Below are 15,683 nucleotides of genomic sequence, written 5' to 3'. Positions count from 1 at the left end.
TTCCTGAGTTATGACAGAGGCTTTGAAAGACTGTTTTGGAAAAAATGTGGGCAACTTAACACATGGTCTTGATGTGCTCCCTAAATGAAGGAGAGGTTTTGAGATTCAACAGAAGTTAGTTTCTCAGTATTGCTGTAGAGCAAGATTTAAAGGAATCTTTAAGGGAAGGGACTGAAGAGGGTAGAAAGTAAAACACAGTGGGCCACCACAGTGCAGGGTTTTGGAGGGACCTCTGACTAGGTAATGTATGTTTAATTAATTACATTGTAGGTGATCTTGTAAACCTCTGGCACGTCAGGACCTGTACTGTGTGGGGTTTTTGTATCCAATGCTTTCTTCTTTGTGCAGTACTCCCTCAGCACCAAACGCTCTAGTCCAGATGATGGCAATGAGGTCTCCCCGTATTCCCTGTCACCTGTCAGCAACAAAAGGTAATGCTACCTATGGGTGGGGGAAAAAATGAGGGCTGGGGTTCTTAAGGCGCTCTCTGACTAATGTCATAATTGGTTGCTGTACAGCTATGGGATTTCAGGAGGGGAAGTAGGCAGCAGGAGTTGTCCGACACCTAAGGAGCAAGGATCTTGTCTCTGTGCAGCCAGCCTTAGAAATGCAGTAGATTCCACTTGTTAGCAACCTCTTGGTTCCCAGCAACTGCTATTATTATCCAGAGGCTGCCGGTAAGCGAAAGGCAGGTTTGCAGGGCTGCAGCCAGGGAAGGCAGTGCTGGCAGCTGGGAGGGGAGGCTGTGGGCAGGGAATCATGGGGAGGTTTGTGAGGCTCTAGCCAGCTCTAAACCTGCCTGTGGCTGGTGCTCGGCATGTCTCAGTGCTCTCTTCTCTGCCACATCCCTGAAGGCATGTGTGCAGGGCTATAGCTATAGCCAGGGAAGGAAGCACTGGGATGTGCCAAGCCTGAGCCACTGGTACCAGGGCAGGGCACAGCCTGGAGAGTACAGTGGTACCATGCAGCCCCTTGGACACACACACACCCCTGCTCCCATGAAAAGCGCAGCATCCTCCTCCCAAACAGCAGGCAGATTTGCAGGCCTACAGCCAGGAAAAGCATGTCAAAAGGCTGTCCGAAAGCAGCATGCCTGTTAGTATCTGAATCCTATTAACATTTTAGTCTAATGAGACAGGATTGGTCCCCAGCAAAATGTTGCTATTAACCAGAAGTTGTTAATATCAGGAATGTTATTAAGCAGCCTCCCCTTTTTGGGCATGTGATTATGGTCGGTGCAGGGGCCACACGGAGATCGATCAGTCAGGGCAAACTGCAAAGGATGGGGCAGACAATCCCCAAAACTGGTAGTTTATTCTTATAATTAGATTCACCAAGCCAGTAACAAAACAGCTTCTATAATACCACACTGGTTACCCAGAAGCTAAAACAGTTCCCCTTAAGCAATCCAGCCCTGGGCTCCCACCCGGAGAGCCAAATCCAATATAGTGAAGATTACTTAAAATCTTATTCACCATATATAAAGTTCTACCAATCCCAAGAGACCAGACACATTACCCACCAGATCAATGAATATTTTAGATCTTACCCAAAATACATTCTTACAGCCAATTCTTATTAACTAATTTAAGTTTTATTTTAAAAAAGAGACAGTTGCTATGGTTAAAAGATCATTATACATACAGATTACTCCTGGGGGAATTCTGCTCCCCAAAATTCAAAATTATGCGCACAATATTTTAAAATTCTGCAAATTTCTGCATGTGTCATTTGTCAAAGTAACACAATATAGTCACACCAGTTTCAATTATTTTTGGTCATTTATTTCAAAATACCTGTCAGCAAGTATGTGTGTAACAATACAGACAACAAAAAAGAGTCAGGAAATGTTTTTTGAAAAATAGATTCCTTACTAGGCATAGTAATACAGAACTCTGAATAGTAATTCATTTAAACTATAATACAGAACTGTATTTCTCGCACCCCTCAGAAGCAGTGCAAAGGGTTGGAGGAGTCGGGGATAATGGAGGAGCTGAGGGAGAGGGAAGTAAATTGTTGGGAAGGAGCCTGGGTGTGAACTGGGAGGCTTGTTGGGTATGGCTGGGAAAAATATGGAACAGGTTTTTTGTGGGGGGTGGCGAGGAGGGATTGTTAGGGAGCTTCCCCGATGCAGACCCTGGTTGTCTCCTAGCCTCTCCCATTCAGTCAGGCACGTCTGCTCCTGTCCACGTGTCCCTCCACCCCCACTCAGACACCACCTCCTCACATCCCCATGTGGCTCTGCACCTCCCTCCCCCTGTGGCTCTGTGCCTCCACTCCCATTCAGCCCCTGCCCCAGTCTGTCCTCTTCCACTAGCCCTTATGAGCCCGTCTGACCCCCTCACCCAGCACCCATGCTGTCTGTTTCCCCATAGTCCCTGTCTCCTGACAGGCTCTGTGAAGAAGGCAGGCTCTTTCTCTTCTCAGCTAGCTGGGAGCTGCTGCTTTGTTCTATTGCCACATCGCCCTCTGGTGGGCAAAAGGTGGAACTGCAGCAACATTTCAGCAGAAGCTTTTTTCTGAACAAAAAATTAAAAATGTGTGGCTAATTAATTATGCACATGCACAATAGTGCAGGATTTCTCCCAGAGTAAGATATGAATAAAGTTCTCAGGTCAGTTTCATAGCAGAGATGGCGAGCTGCTCATTTGTAAAAGTCCTTTTAGAATCGGTTCAATAAGTTAGTCCATATGTAGAATTCCAGGAGAATTTGCAAGGATAGTCCAGGGCGCACCTGGAGACCTCAGACTTGTGACTTGAACTTCCCCTGACGAAGTTTGAGCAGATCTGAGATGAAAAAGTTTCAGGCCCTAGAGTTATTTTATAGTTCTCTCCACTAGGCTACATCTTGACAGCAAACATCACAGCAGGCATTCCTTGGATGAAGAATAGGTAATATACATTGTTGCTCTGAAGTAAATCTGTTTCTTAGTCACACACTAATAACTGGTTTCAGAGTAACAGCCGTGTTAGTCTGTATTCGCAAAAAGAAAAGGAGTACTTGTGGCACCTTAGAGACTAACCAATTTATTTGAGCATGAGCTTTCGTGAGCTACAGCTCACTTCATCGGATGCATGCCGTGGAAGCTGCAGCAGACTTTATATATACACAGAGAATATGAAAAAATACCTCCTCCCACCCCACTGTCCAGCTGGTAATAGCTTATCTAAAGTGATCATCAGGTGGGCCATTTCCAGCACAAATCCAGGTTTTGTCACCCTCCACCCCCCCACACAAATTCACTCTCCTGCTGGTGATAGCCCATCCAAAGTGACAACTCTTTACACAATGTGCATGATAATAAAGTTGGGCCATTTCCTGCACAAATCCAGGTTCTCTCACCCCCCTCCCAAAAACCACACACACAAACTCACTATCCTGCTGGTAATAGCTCATCCAAAGTGACCATTCTCCCTACAATGTGCATAATTAAGGTGGGCCATTTCCAGCACAAATCCAGGTTTTCTCACATCCCCCCCCACCCCCATACACACACAAACTCACTCTCCTGCTGGTAATAGCTCATCCAAACTGACCACTCTCCAAGTTTAAATCCAAGTTAAACCAGAACATCGGGGGGGGGGTAGGAAAAAACAAGAGGAAATAGGCTACCTTGCATAATGACTTAGCCACTTAGTTACTCCACTAGTAACTAGCTGCATTCATTAGCATAAGGTAGTTAACCATTCAAGCAGTTCATAGACCGTCTACTACAAACTTCAAAGAAAAATTTAGACAATGATATTAGTACACCACAAGTTTCCTCTAAATGTTAATATTCCTTTTTGATCTCTTAATCAATAGAATATAGTAACAGACAAGAACAGAAGTTTATCATCTACAAACTCAACAGATATATGTAAACACAGACAAATACAGTTAGTATCTACTTCTAATTCTCTGACAATATAGGTTTACATTTAAAAGAATTAAGGCTATATCTACACTACAGACTTTACAGCTGCGCTGCTGTGAGGTCTCCCGTGTAGCCGCTCTATGCCGGTGGGGGAGAGCTCTCTTGCTGGCATAATTAAACCACCGCTAACGAGTGGCAGTAGCTATGTTGGCAGGAGAACGTCTTCCGCCGAGATAGCGCTGTCCACACCAGTGCTTTTGTCCGTGAAACTTATGTCCGTGACGGGGGTGGGAGGTTTCCATGTTCCTGACAGACAAAAGTTTTACTGACAAAAGTGCTAGTGTAGACAAAGCCTAAATCTACTTAACCTGGCTTTGATAATGATCTACAAGAAATAGCCCTGTTTACCATTTCAATACTCCTCTAATGTATTATTAAAGGTTGATTTTGGGTCACTTAGCCTGCTGGTTGCTTAACCCTCACTGGCTCAGTGGCACAGGGCAACTTCCCTCTTTTTCATTTTGTGTCCATTATTTCCCTCTAGCTGCTCACCTCAGTACTATTCCTTCGGAGCTGCAACCCTCCTGTCTCTTTGAGTCTCTAAATTTCTCTAGAAGGGCAATGATCAAAACAGTAGGAATTTCTCTAAATCTCTTTGTACCTTCAAAGCCTCATAAAAAAAATCACGTCTCTATTTGTGTGAACAGTCAGAAGTTGCTAAGATCACCTCGAAAACCCACAAGAAAAATCTCCAAGATTCCTTTCAAAGTGCTGGATGCTCCAGAACTGCAGGATGACTTCTACCTGAACCTAGTGGACTGGTCTTCTCTCAATGTTCTCAGTGTTGGCCTTGGTACCTGTGTTTACCTATGGAGTGCTTGTACTAGCCAGGTAAGGCATGGCCCTTTCCTTGCAGCTATAGGCGAAAAATGGACAGCAGGTCAGTTGGATCGGCCTTTGTGTTTTATATTCTGCTGCCGTACTTTTTCCAGTACCCTGGAATGTACCATCTATGCCAGGAGTGGCCAGCCTGAGAAGGAGCCAGAATTTACCAATGGACATTGCCAAAGAGCCACAGTAATACGTCAGCAGCCTCCCAGCACCTCCTGCCCACCAGCAGCCCCACTGATCAGCACTTCCCCATCCCTCCCCGCACCTCCCGATCAGCTGTTCCGTGTCGTGCAGGAGGCTCTGGGGGGGGGAAGAGCGAGGGCACGGCAGGCTCAGGGGAGGGGTGGGGGCAGGGCCTGTGGCAGAGCCAGGGGTTGAGCCGTGAGCCTCCCTCTGGCACATGGGAAAGCTGGCACCTGTAGCTCCAGCCCCAGAGTCGGTGCCCAGACGAGGAGCCGCCTCTAACCTCTGAAGAGCCGCATGTGGCTCCGGAGCCCCAGGTTGGCCACCCCGATCTATGTGGTGCAACATACTAGTGCTCTTAGTTCCAAATACCTAATCTGCTAGGCAGCTAATCTCTTTAGTCCTAATTTCCATCTTATTTCCTAATTTTCAAGGTGACCCGGTTATGTGATTTGTCTGTGGAAGGCGATTCTGTGACATCAGTGGGCTGGTCAGAACGGGTCAGTATAATACTACCACACAGACCGTTAAGATATTCTTTTCAGAGATTCTGAGCACCCAAAGCTCCTGTTAACTTCAGTTGCATTTGTAAGAGCTCAACATTTCAGAACATCTGATCCTCAACGCTAGAGTCCGATAGGAATACACCGTGTCTCATGCTGGAGTGAGAACCACCTAGATTAAGTTCAGTGAGCAGCATCTGACCTCGGTCAAGAGATGCCGAAGAGCATTTCTCTCTCCTTTTTTGTTAAAGCCTAAGATGTATGCGCTTGAGGCATGTGCATCCTCCCCCTCCCCCTCAAAAAAAAAAAAGAAAAAAGCACCTTACCTGGATAGCAGGGATGGACCTGGACTGGTCTGTGAGTGTAGAACTGCCTCCTAAATTGACTACAAATATATCTGTATGTGAGTGAGCCGTGCTCTTAGAGAGAGGTTATGGTCTACTGCTTGTTCTGGAGAGATGGTCTGCATGAACTGATGTGCTTAGTGTCTTTGCTCCAATTACTCTCCGTAGTCCTGTCATGCCAGATTTGTCTTCCTTGTTCCAGGAAAGGCTTGGGGTAAAAGAGCCCAGAATCCTACTAAAAAGTCTCTTGTGAGGCAGAACCTCCAGGTGCTCTATTTGATGTTCTGCATAGTGCCATGAAATCCTGCCTGGCTGGTTGGTTGAGGCCAAAGTGATGTATCCCATTGCAGAAGAATTCAGCAACATTTCCCCCATCTTGTTTAAACCAATAGCTTCTGCGAACAGGTATTCGCTGTCCCTTTAGCAAGCACTCAAATGGAGTTTAGAGTGGAAGACAAGGAGTCAAGACCGCCTCCTGGGTTCTGTTTCCAACTCTGCCAATAGCTCACTGTATGATGTTGGGCAACTTTTTCACTAGGAGGGTGGTGAAACGCTGGAATGCATTACCTAGGGAGGTGGTGGAATCTCCTTCCTTAGAAGTTTTTAAGGTCAGGCTTGACAAAGCCCTGGCTGGGATGATTTAGTTGGGGATTGGTCCTGCTTTGAGCAGGGGTTTGGACTAGATGACCTCCTGAGGTCCCTTCCAACCCTGACGTTCTATGATTCTAAGTCACTTAATGCCCATGCCTCAGTTTACCCTATCTGTTAAAACCGCTTGGGGGTGTAAAAAAGATGTAATTAGGTAATGATTGTAAAAATCTTAGCGGGCCTTGGGGAAAATGTGCACTAGAAAGAAGTGCCAGTATTATCTGTCTTTAAAAGGATCTATTGATACTTTTCAGTTTTCATTTCTACAGCAGATCTTAAGTTACTGCAGAAATTGCATCTTCATTCAACTCATTGCTGATTAACAGATGGCGTTCCTTTGAGCAGGACAGATCTTACAAGATGTGTAATCTCCAGGGATGATACTCCTACCCCCATCTGTTTGCCTTTTAGGGGCTGAGGGCTAGTCTTCACTATGGGGAGATTGACATTGCTGCAATCAATGCAGTATGGATTGATTTAGAGGGTCTAGTGAAGACCTGCTAAATCAACGGCAGAGATCCCAGAAGAGTAAGGGAAGTCAACTGGAGAGCGTCTCCTGTGGACATGGCACAGTGAAGACACCGGGATAAGTCGACCTAAACTGCGTCGACTCCAGCTACGTTATTCACATAGCTGGAGTAGCGTAGCTTAGGTCGACTTAGTCCATAGTGAAGACAAGCCCTCAGAATCTCTTGTGTGGCTCTTGGATCTCTTTGTACGTCTAGTTACTGACTTTATTGATTGCAAGTTTTCTTTTTGTGCATTTAGGGCAACTTGGTAGCAGTTGGAACTCACAAGGGCTTTGTACAGATCTGGGACGCAGCTGCAGGGAAGAAATTATCCATGCTTGAGGGTCACACAGCCAGAGTGGGTAAGGAGGAACAGGAGGCAAGAGGGCTGAAGTTTACCATTTGAAAGTGGCATTTGCTAACCTAGAAGAGGGATCCCTTGAGGCCATGTTAATATTGCAGTATTGCTATAATTTATGATCCAAAAGGGAGTGTGGGAATTGTCAGTCCTGTCCCACCCCTACACGCCATTCCTTCCCCAAGCCTTCTGTGAAATAGCTTTTTGTTTGTGTATAAGAGTCCTTTTAAATTGCACTGGCCTGCTCTTGGGGGTGGTGATACTATGAATCATCACCACATACAGTTGCGGAAGGTGTTGTGTGATGAGGCATCCTAGGTGTGTTCTGTTAATACACCTTGTTGAATGTCATTGGTTTCAACTCTCCAGGCTGGCTGCTTGAGGATTCCAGTTCATCCTGCTTTTCAGGGAATAGCTTTTACAAGTAAGCAGTGTGGATTGGTGACCAGGTCAGGGGTTGGGAGTCAGGACACCTCATAAGTTCTGTTTTGATGACCTCACACAAGTTGTTACACCATTTGTGCCTCAGTTTACCCTGCTGTAAAGTGGGTATAATATGAACTCCCATAGGTTTTGTATATGTTAAAAGCTCTTTGATCTTCCAACAAAAGTTGCTCAAGAAGAGATTTGTGTAGGCCTCCTCTGGTTATAGTGGCTTGATACTTACCCCTAGGAATCCTGCACTGACAGCTGCATGGAATTTTCACTCTGTTCCTTTGCCTGCATTACAGGTGCTTTGGCATGGAATGCAGACCAGCTTTCTTCCGGCAGTCGGGACAGAATGATCCTTCAGAGAGACATCCGGACCCCCCCACTACAGTCTGAGCGACGGCTTCAGGGCCACAGGCAGGAGGTGTGTGGGCTGAAGTGGTCCACAGACCACCAGCTCCTAGCGTCGGGTGGAAATGATAACAAGGTAAAGTACTGATTGCTATTGGTGTAGGCCTCGGCCTCATCTCTGCACCTGCACTCCTAATCTTAAAAGCTGCCTTCTTTCAAAGATATGTCAACTTTTGAATTGTAGCCTCTCATCTGAAGATGCCTTTTTGTTACTAATGAGACGATTGACAGACCATCCATATTCCCCCCACCCCAATGTGGCTAAACTAGACTATCCTACAACTTTCTAGTATCTGTCTTAAGTAAAAATTAGTAGGGCAACTTAACTATCCTTTGTTGCTCCGAATGTGCTTGGGTACCTACACCTGTATGTTTGGCCTGAAGGATGTTAGATTTCAGTGAAGCTGGTTTAAACTGTCTCCACTTAAACTTGAAGTTAGGCAGTGTGCAGTGAAGGAAGTTTGCAGTTTTAGATAACTTAGTTTACACTGAAATTCCCTTCTGCACGTTTGTTTTGTTTTAGCAGGCACAACTCAGGTTTACTATTTACCAGCGAACAAATAATGGTTACATATGGTACCAAGAACAATTCTGAGAGCACCTTGGGATAGATTCCTGCACAATTAACTCCCCAGACACTGGTGTGATGGAATATACTGTATCCCAAGCTCTTTCAACTTCTTCTCTCTCTTCCATTCCTTTCCCACTGCCTGCCCACCCCCCACCGGTGAATGAGAACAGATTATGACTGGATTATTTACAAAGTCTTGCATGTCAAGAGACCAGAGCACTGCACATAGCCCAAGTGACATGAGTTTGTAGCTCTTAGTCTAGCCCCAAAAGGATCCCTGAGTTGAGCAGGTTTGGCGATCCCTGAGGGAGAGGCCCCAGTACAGGAATCGCTAATCATTAAGATGTAGGTGCATTGGCTGAGCTGTGCAGGGCAGTCTTCACCAGGCTGGGCTTTAGCCGGTGCTGTCTCCTCGGTTTGGAGGGCAGGGGAGCCGAGGTTGGAGTTGTATGTTAATTAGTCTTGTTTCTTCTCTCCACCAGCTCCTTGTGTGGAATCACTCCAGCTTGAGTCCTGTCCAGCAATATACAGAGCACCTAGCAGCAGTGAAAGCTATTGCGTGGTCTCCACACCAGCATGGTCTGTTGGCCTCTGGTGGTGGGACAGCTGACCGCTGCATTCGGTTCTGGAACACGCTAACTGGGCAGCCCTTGCAGTGCATTGATACTGGGTCACAAGTGTGCAATCTGGCTTGGTCCAAACATGCTAATGAACTAGTAAGTTCAACCATGGGGTTGGAGTCCTGCTGCTGAGCTTTCATGGATCAGGAACTGTCAGCGCTGACTCTCTCTTGTAATTCTTGTGTCTTCCCCCTACAGGTGAGTACCCATGGATACTCGCAGAACCAGATTCTCGTCTGGAAATATCCCTCATTAACCCAAGTAGCAAAACTAACAGGGCATTCGTACAGAGTCTTATACCTGGTAAGCTATAACCCATGCCCTTTGCTTAGTGCTCTCTCATATTGCTTCTGGTTCTGCTGCGACTGGGTTGTGCACTGAGACCGAACCCAGACTGGCTAGTACTGGTGTCTGCTGGTTCCTAGCTATCCAGGGTTTGGTTAGTGAAACAAACAAAACTAAACTTCACTGCACTCAACAGGAGCATTTGAGATCTGGCAGTCCCTGCTTGCTGACACTGGAGTGAGGGATTCTTCTGCACTGCTTGACAAAAAGTGACACACATTAACCTTTGGACAAGCCCCAGGTTGTCAAACTCCAACTCCTCTCACTTCTGAGGAGCACAGATACCTGGTACAGCAAACAGCTCTTAAGGGAAATTTATAAAAGCCAAAAGCTTCTTCAGAGTTAGAAGACTTTTTTTAATCCTCCCCCTTATTCCACCTGCTATTTTTCCTCTTCATGGTTGTGCATTAAAACATTCAGTTCTGTTTAATCCAGTTCCATCTCTTGATAGCTATGTCTCTTACCTGCTTTGTTCTCCCTTTCATGGTACTTGAGGAAGCTTCAGCACAGAATGGGATCAGCTGAGCTTGTCTCATGCTGTTTTAGACACTGTGGCTAGTTCATTTGTTAACAATGTGTAGGGGGATGTTGGCATCTTAACAGCTTACTTCTGGCTTTATAAAGAGAGGTGCGATTCCAGAGATAATGTGAATGACCCTTGTGTACTCTATAGCAGCATAAACTGAGATTTGTTTCCATAATTCTGTATCTTACCTGTGGCAATGGTGATGAGGCAGGAGGAAAGCAAAGGCAGGTGGGCCTGGTTCACCTCCATTAGAGAGAAGGAATCGAACGTTTGTATTCTGGTGTGGGGGAGGCCTCCATTTTAAACTACCATTTAGCGACCTGTGAACATGTATTTTGAAGACTGTGTTTTCTCTCTTGCCTTAGGCAATGTCTCCTGATGGGGAGGCCATAGTTACAGGAGCAGGAGATGAAACCCTGAGGTTCTGGAATGTCTTCAGCAAAACCCGCTCAACAAAGGTAAACTCGCTAGTGTATGTGGATAGTTAGTTCCTGTTTCTGCGGCAAGCGCTGCCCAGTGAGGGAAGCTGTGGATCTTCTATCCAGCTCTAGTCAGTTGCTGTGTGACATTGGACAGTCACTTCACTGCTTTTGTATACCTCCACTACCTATGTGTATAATGATCAGACACCCAATGCTTCTCTCTTAGCAGCTGTGGGGATTGAGTCTTGGTCAAATGCTAAGGGGTTTGTGATTCTCACTTGAAAGTAGTGATTTGTGAGGCCTCTGTGCACAGAATACGTGAAGTAACTAGCACAACTAAAGGCCCATGGGTCTCCATTTCAGGGTGGGTATCTACATTCTTAAAATTGAACTGTTGGTGGTTATGCTGGTGCCATGCCACACCACTGATTTTAAGTAGCAGTGGTGTAGGGTGTCCGGCTTAGCCTGTTCCTTGCTAGCATTTTAATACACTATTGCAGTGTCATTTGTATACGTATTCTTCAGTTCTGGCACAATGGCTTTAGGAGACAGGATCAAACTCCCTTAAGTCTCTGAGAACCGTCACCATTCCAGAGATGACTTCTCCATGGGGGTCTGGAGGGCTCTTTTTGAAAAGTTAGTCTCCAGGCATCTTGAGCAGATGTGGAGAGACAGCAGAGGATGCCAGGAACCGAGATATTATGTGGAGGGACCACAGAGAGACAGAGACCAGCAGTTTCTTCATCTGGTTTCTGGTGGCTCTGCTGTAGGATATACACAGCAATCTCTGTTTCACAGAAACTTGTACTGCAAAACTAGCCCATACCATCTTCTGCCATGCTCACGCTCACCCTGCACCCTGTATACGTGCATGGGCACAGGAAGGTTGATCTCTGACCAATATCCGACTCGGGCATGCTTATGAAGGTTTGCCCTCTAATGTTGGGCGAGCCCCAGACCATTTCCCTTGGCTTGGTTTGCCTCGAGCCCTGGCTTCGTGGCAGAAATGAGTGTGTGGGGGGATAGGGCTGAGGCAGTGTGGTGGAGCTGTCTGCGCTCAACTCATTTTCTCAGTGAATATTTAGAGTGGGGATCTTGGGTTCAAAACTTTTCTCTTCATTTTTTGCAGGAGTCTGTGTCTGTTCTAAATCTCTTCACCAGGATACGGTAAACTCTGTAATTGCACACCAGGGGACCCCGGCACGATGTGCCAGGAAAAAACCACTAACTTGGCTTGTATGGAACCTCTCGCTATCAACCAGAAGAGGGGAAGGGGAGTGCCAGTGGGTTTGGAGGCTGGACTTTCAAGATTCTTCTTAAATACATGATTGCGAACCATATTGGACAGTATTTGGGGTGGGGTTGGGAGGGTGATGCAATTATCAAAGGGTTAAGAATATGACATTCTTCATAAAGGGGAACAGGTGCAAGAGGGAAAAACTAAAGTATCTAATTTTATACATAGGGTAGAACTTGTGTGATGTGGACCATGATAAGGAAGACTAGGCCAAGGGCATCCCAACTGCTGCTTTGTAACCTCTGTGAGAGATGAGTATTGTGGGAGGTGGGATTTGTTTGTGAGAGGTTTGGAATGCTGCTCTGGGTTCTTCATCATTCTCTGATTTGACACAAGTCTGAGTTAGTCAGACTTGATCAAATTTTATTGGTGGGAGAGGACAAAAGTTAGAGCTGGGAAGAAGCCTCTCGAATGTAGAGTGGGTATTGTTTTTGCTTGGCACTAATATTCCAAGTAGAAAAAAGAACTGCTTATTTTCCTCAGGCACACAGTTTTCTCTTCCGTTTAAAGAAGTGACTAATACTTGACATGGACGTTCACCTAAGAGTTTAATTTTCAGCACGCTTAGTATCTGGCTAAAAAAATTGAGCTGAGAATTTTTTAAAAGATTTTAACAGCAGCTGCCTCTTCTGAAGGAAAGATTACTGCACAATCCAAAGAGATTATTTTTTTAAAAAGAATTATTGATATTACACATTCAAAGCTGGTCTCAAGACTTTTAGTTTAATGGGGAAACAATGGCTTTTTTTAAAGACCCAGGAGTATTTATTTAGAGCTTTATGCTGTGCCAATTATTGCAGACTGATTGCTGCAGTGTCTTTCTGAGGACAAAAGCAGTTGAGATGGATTTAGAAAGAAAGACTATTGTGGATCTGTTTTCAAAGACAAAGGTTCTGTAAGATTGTTGCCTGTCTTCCACATGGGACGGAAGAAACATCATGTGTATGGAAGTCTGTGTGCGAGGGGTTCTAGGCAAGGGAGAAGTGTTGCTTTTTTTTTTTTTTTTTAAACTTCAATTAGGTCAGAGCCAGAGGCCCATTTTTAAGTTTCAGGAAGAGAGAGATCCTGCCAGTTTGTTGAAATAATGCAGTGAGGTGTGATGCTAAGCACTTGTGTGTGTGTGTGTGCGTGTGTGTCTGTGTCTTGCTTTTAATTTAAAGAGACGCTGTTATGCTTGCAGCAGCCAGTTCCTGTCTACTTTGTACATGTGCCAATGCTCGTCTGCTGTGCATCGGGCTGTTCGGCCCACCCCCTCGCCTCCTTTTGTAAAATGTTTGGATGTAAGTGCTGCCTCTTTCTTCTCTTGGCTGGTGTGTGTGTGGTTGTGTATGTGTGTGTATATAGACCTTGTCCTCTTGTACATAGTGTGTAGGCAGATACCTTCTTGTGAAACCATACTGCCTGGGTTGCAGGGCGGGAGGTGTGGGAGGCAGCTGCTTCTCTAGAGCAGCAGTGACTCCTTTAGAAAGGGCAAATTTCAGGTAGCAAGTCTGGCAAAGAGAATTGCCGTGAACTGTGATTCCATTTCACTACAGCCTTGACCAAGCGTGCCATTTACAGCTAGTGCGTGGATGTTGGTCTCTGGGTGCTACAAGTGCTTCTCGAGGCTTGAGTGTGCCCGGAATACGCTGTGTTCCTTAGCAAAACTGACGGCCTTGGAGCTCTTGAAGCCAAAAATGGGACCTGCATATTCCCATCGCCTCCTTCCCACACTCCTCCAAAAAAGCGTTTCATCACAGATCCGCTTTACTCTGGTTCTCTCCACAAAATTCTGAGGCACTGTAAAAATGTTCTGCAATGGCCTCCTGATTCCTCTCTTGCTGCTTGTTACATGTTTGGCATCCTTAACCATCACATCGCTAACGCACTGGGGAATTGTTACCCTGTCAGATCGTTAAGCCAGGCACGCATGTCTGAATTGAAGGCATCACTTGCAGTGAAACATGGTCTGTCACGGGTGCCTGTTCCACCCCCTGGGGCAATTATGATGGAGAAAGGACCAGAGGAAAGTAATGCATGTCTTAAATCAGTGACTGGGAGGAGGGGGAATATGGCTGCAAGTTACTTCTGTGGCTTAGTTTCTCATTTGCGATCTGTGCTTTGGGATAACTGTTCCCCAGACCCCTAGCTCAATGTCCAAACCACCCACCAAACGTTTTCCTCCTGGAGAAAAATCTTTAAATGGAGAGGAACCAGGAAACCATCCCTGAAAGGGGAGTAAATTTGTCTCTGCTCAAGCTGTGTAAAAGTGCTCACTTAATGAGGAGAGAAACTCGGAAGGTGTCTGATGGTGTGTGCAGGCGTGGTGGGGGGCGGGAAGGAGAGGTACAGGCTAGGTTGTGCAATGGTCCTGGTAACTATACTGACAGTAATCCCCTCTGCCCGCCCCAATACCAGAAGCTGGAGAGGAGCAAGCTTTACTGTTTGTCAGGCATGTGATCAGCCTAGGCTTGTGCGCCCTACATCAGAGAGCCACCCTTGCTGAAGCAGCTGGTAAAAGGAACATTCGAACCCATGGTGAGACGAGCTTTGCTTTTTATTGGGGAGGATTTGCTTTGGAAAGGAGAGGGGAGCAGACCCTCCCCTTCCTTTAGGCCTGCAGCGTTGGGTTTGGTTTTGAAGTAATCCCCAGGAATATAATGGGGCGTGGAAGGAAATTAGAAATCTAGATGCTCTGGCATCTGTGCTGCGGTTACGCATGGGAGCTTTCTTGTGTGTTGCACTGAAATCTCAAGCAGAGAATTGCATTCGACAGAGATCTTGGTCCAGAGGGAGCATCCTTCGGTAGGCTCAATGTGTCATTCTCTGCTTCTAACAACACGCCCCTTATTTCTGTCAACGCTGTTTCAAAACGATCGCGCTCCTAATCCTCCCCCTGCTCGGAAGGCTGGGCTAACGCCTGCCTTGGGAGCAGGACAGGTTACTTTGTGTTCTACTGTTCTGCTTAGCAGGGATGGATAGTTGATTCCTGATCCCATAGCTGGTTTATGGTTGAATGTATCGGCTACCTGGTTGGAGGGGAGGAGAGCAATGTTAAAGAACGTCTTTAGTGGACATAAAAAAATACCAGCACAAATTTCCCCGTTACCCATGCAGTTGCCAAAGGAGGTAGTTTGCTGGGGCCAGGGGAGTGTCCTCAAAAGGTATCTTTCGGGGGGGAGGGGGTGCTGGGGGCATTTGTGTCTAGAATCTCATGTATGCAACTCGTGTGAAGCGATTGGCTGTCTGGAGTGTGCTCAATAGTGTTGTAAATGGAAGAAAAAAAACTTGCGTACACTTATTTCAATGTATGAACCATAACGTTTCTGACTTGTACAGTTCAGGCAGTTTGAAAGGTCTCCCCAGAGTTTATGCAGGTAAATTCTAAGAACTTGTGGCGTTGTTACATATAATGCATCATATGGTGGGGGGCGGAAATATAGAGACCGTTGTAACTTTTCATGTAAAGCAATGTAACTGGCATTAAATACATTGTGAATTTAAGCCTGGTGTCACTTTCTTTAAAGCTTCATGTGAAACTTGTGAGTGATGTTATGCTTTAAAGTGCTGTGTGGATCCTGGGCTGACGTTCCGAGTCCCGGTGCCCCTCCGGTGGGGCTTCAGCCCTGTGGGAAGTGCGCCTGGACTGAGGGCTTCAGCCCCACACGAAGCACCTTGGCACTGAAGCACCCCCTTGCAGGGCTGAAGCCCTGGGCCTCTGTGAGCCCTGCAGTCCACTGAAAAGTCTCCAGATTTGGACTGGGGACTATCTATTGACTACCCCCACTGT

General features: G+C 46.1%; 1 protein-coding gene across 3 annotated transcripts in view; it reads left to right on the top strand.

Moving 5' to 3' along the window:
- The window catches only part of FZR1 (fizzy and cell division cycle 20 related 1), a 31,268-nt gene extending 15,871 nt beyond the window's left edge, over nt 1-15,397 (top strand). For all 3 annotated transcript variants that reach the window (XM_084614318.1, XM_084614319.1, XM_084614320.1), the window contains exons 6-14: nt 349-431; nt 4,565-4,748; nt 5,366-5,431; nt 7,195-7,297; nt 8,025-8,209; nt 9,187-9,420; nt 9,523-9,627; nt 10,561-10,653; nt 11,747-15,397. In XM_084614318.1, coding sequence (XP_084470444.1) covers nt 349-431; nt 4,565-4,748; nt 5,366-5,431; nt 7,195-7,297; nt 8,025-8,209; nt 9,187-9,420; nt 9,523-9,627; nt 10,561-10,653; nt 11,747-11,788 — 1,095 coding nt within the window. In that variant the 3' untranslated portion in view covers nt 11,789-15,397. The remainder of the gene's footprint in view (nt 1-348; nt 432-4,564; nt 4,749-5,365; nt 5,432-7,194; nt 7,298-8,024; nt 8,210-9,186; nt 9,421-9,522; nt 9,628-10,560; nt 10,654-11,746) is intronic.
- The last annotated feature ends 286 nt before the right edge of the window (nt 15,398-15,683 follow it).

Source organism: Lepidochelys olivacea (genome assembly GCF_965140295.1).
Source record: "Lepidochelys olivacea isolate rLepOli2 genome assembly, chromosome: 25".
In the NCBI taxonomy this organism is placed as follows: domain Eukaryota; kingdom Metazoa; phylum Chordata; order Testudines; family Cheloniidae; genus Lepidochelys; species Lepidochelys olivacea.
This window is presented reverse-complemented; position numbering and strand designations above follow the sequence as displayed.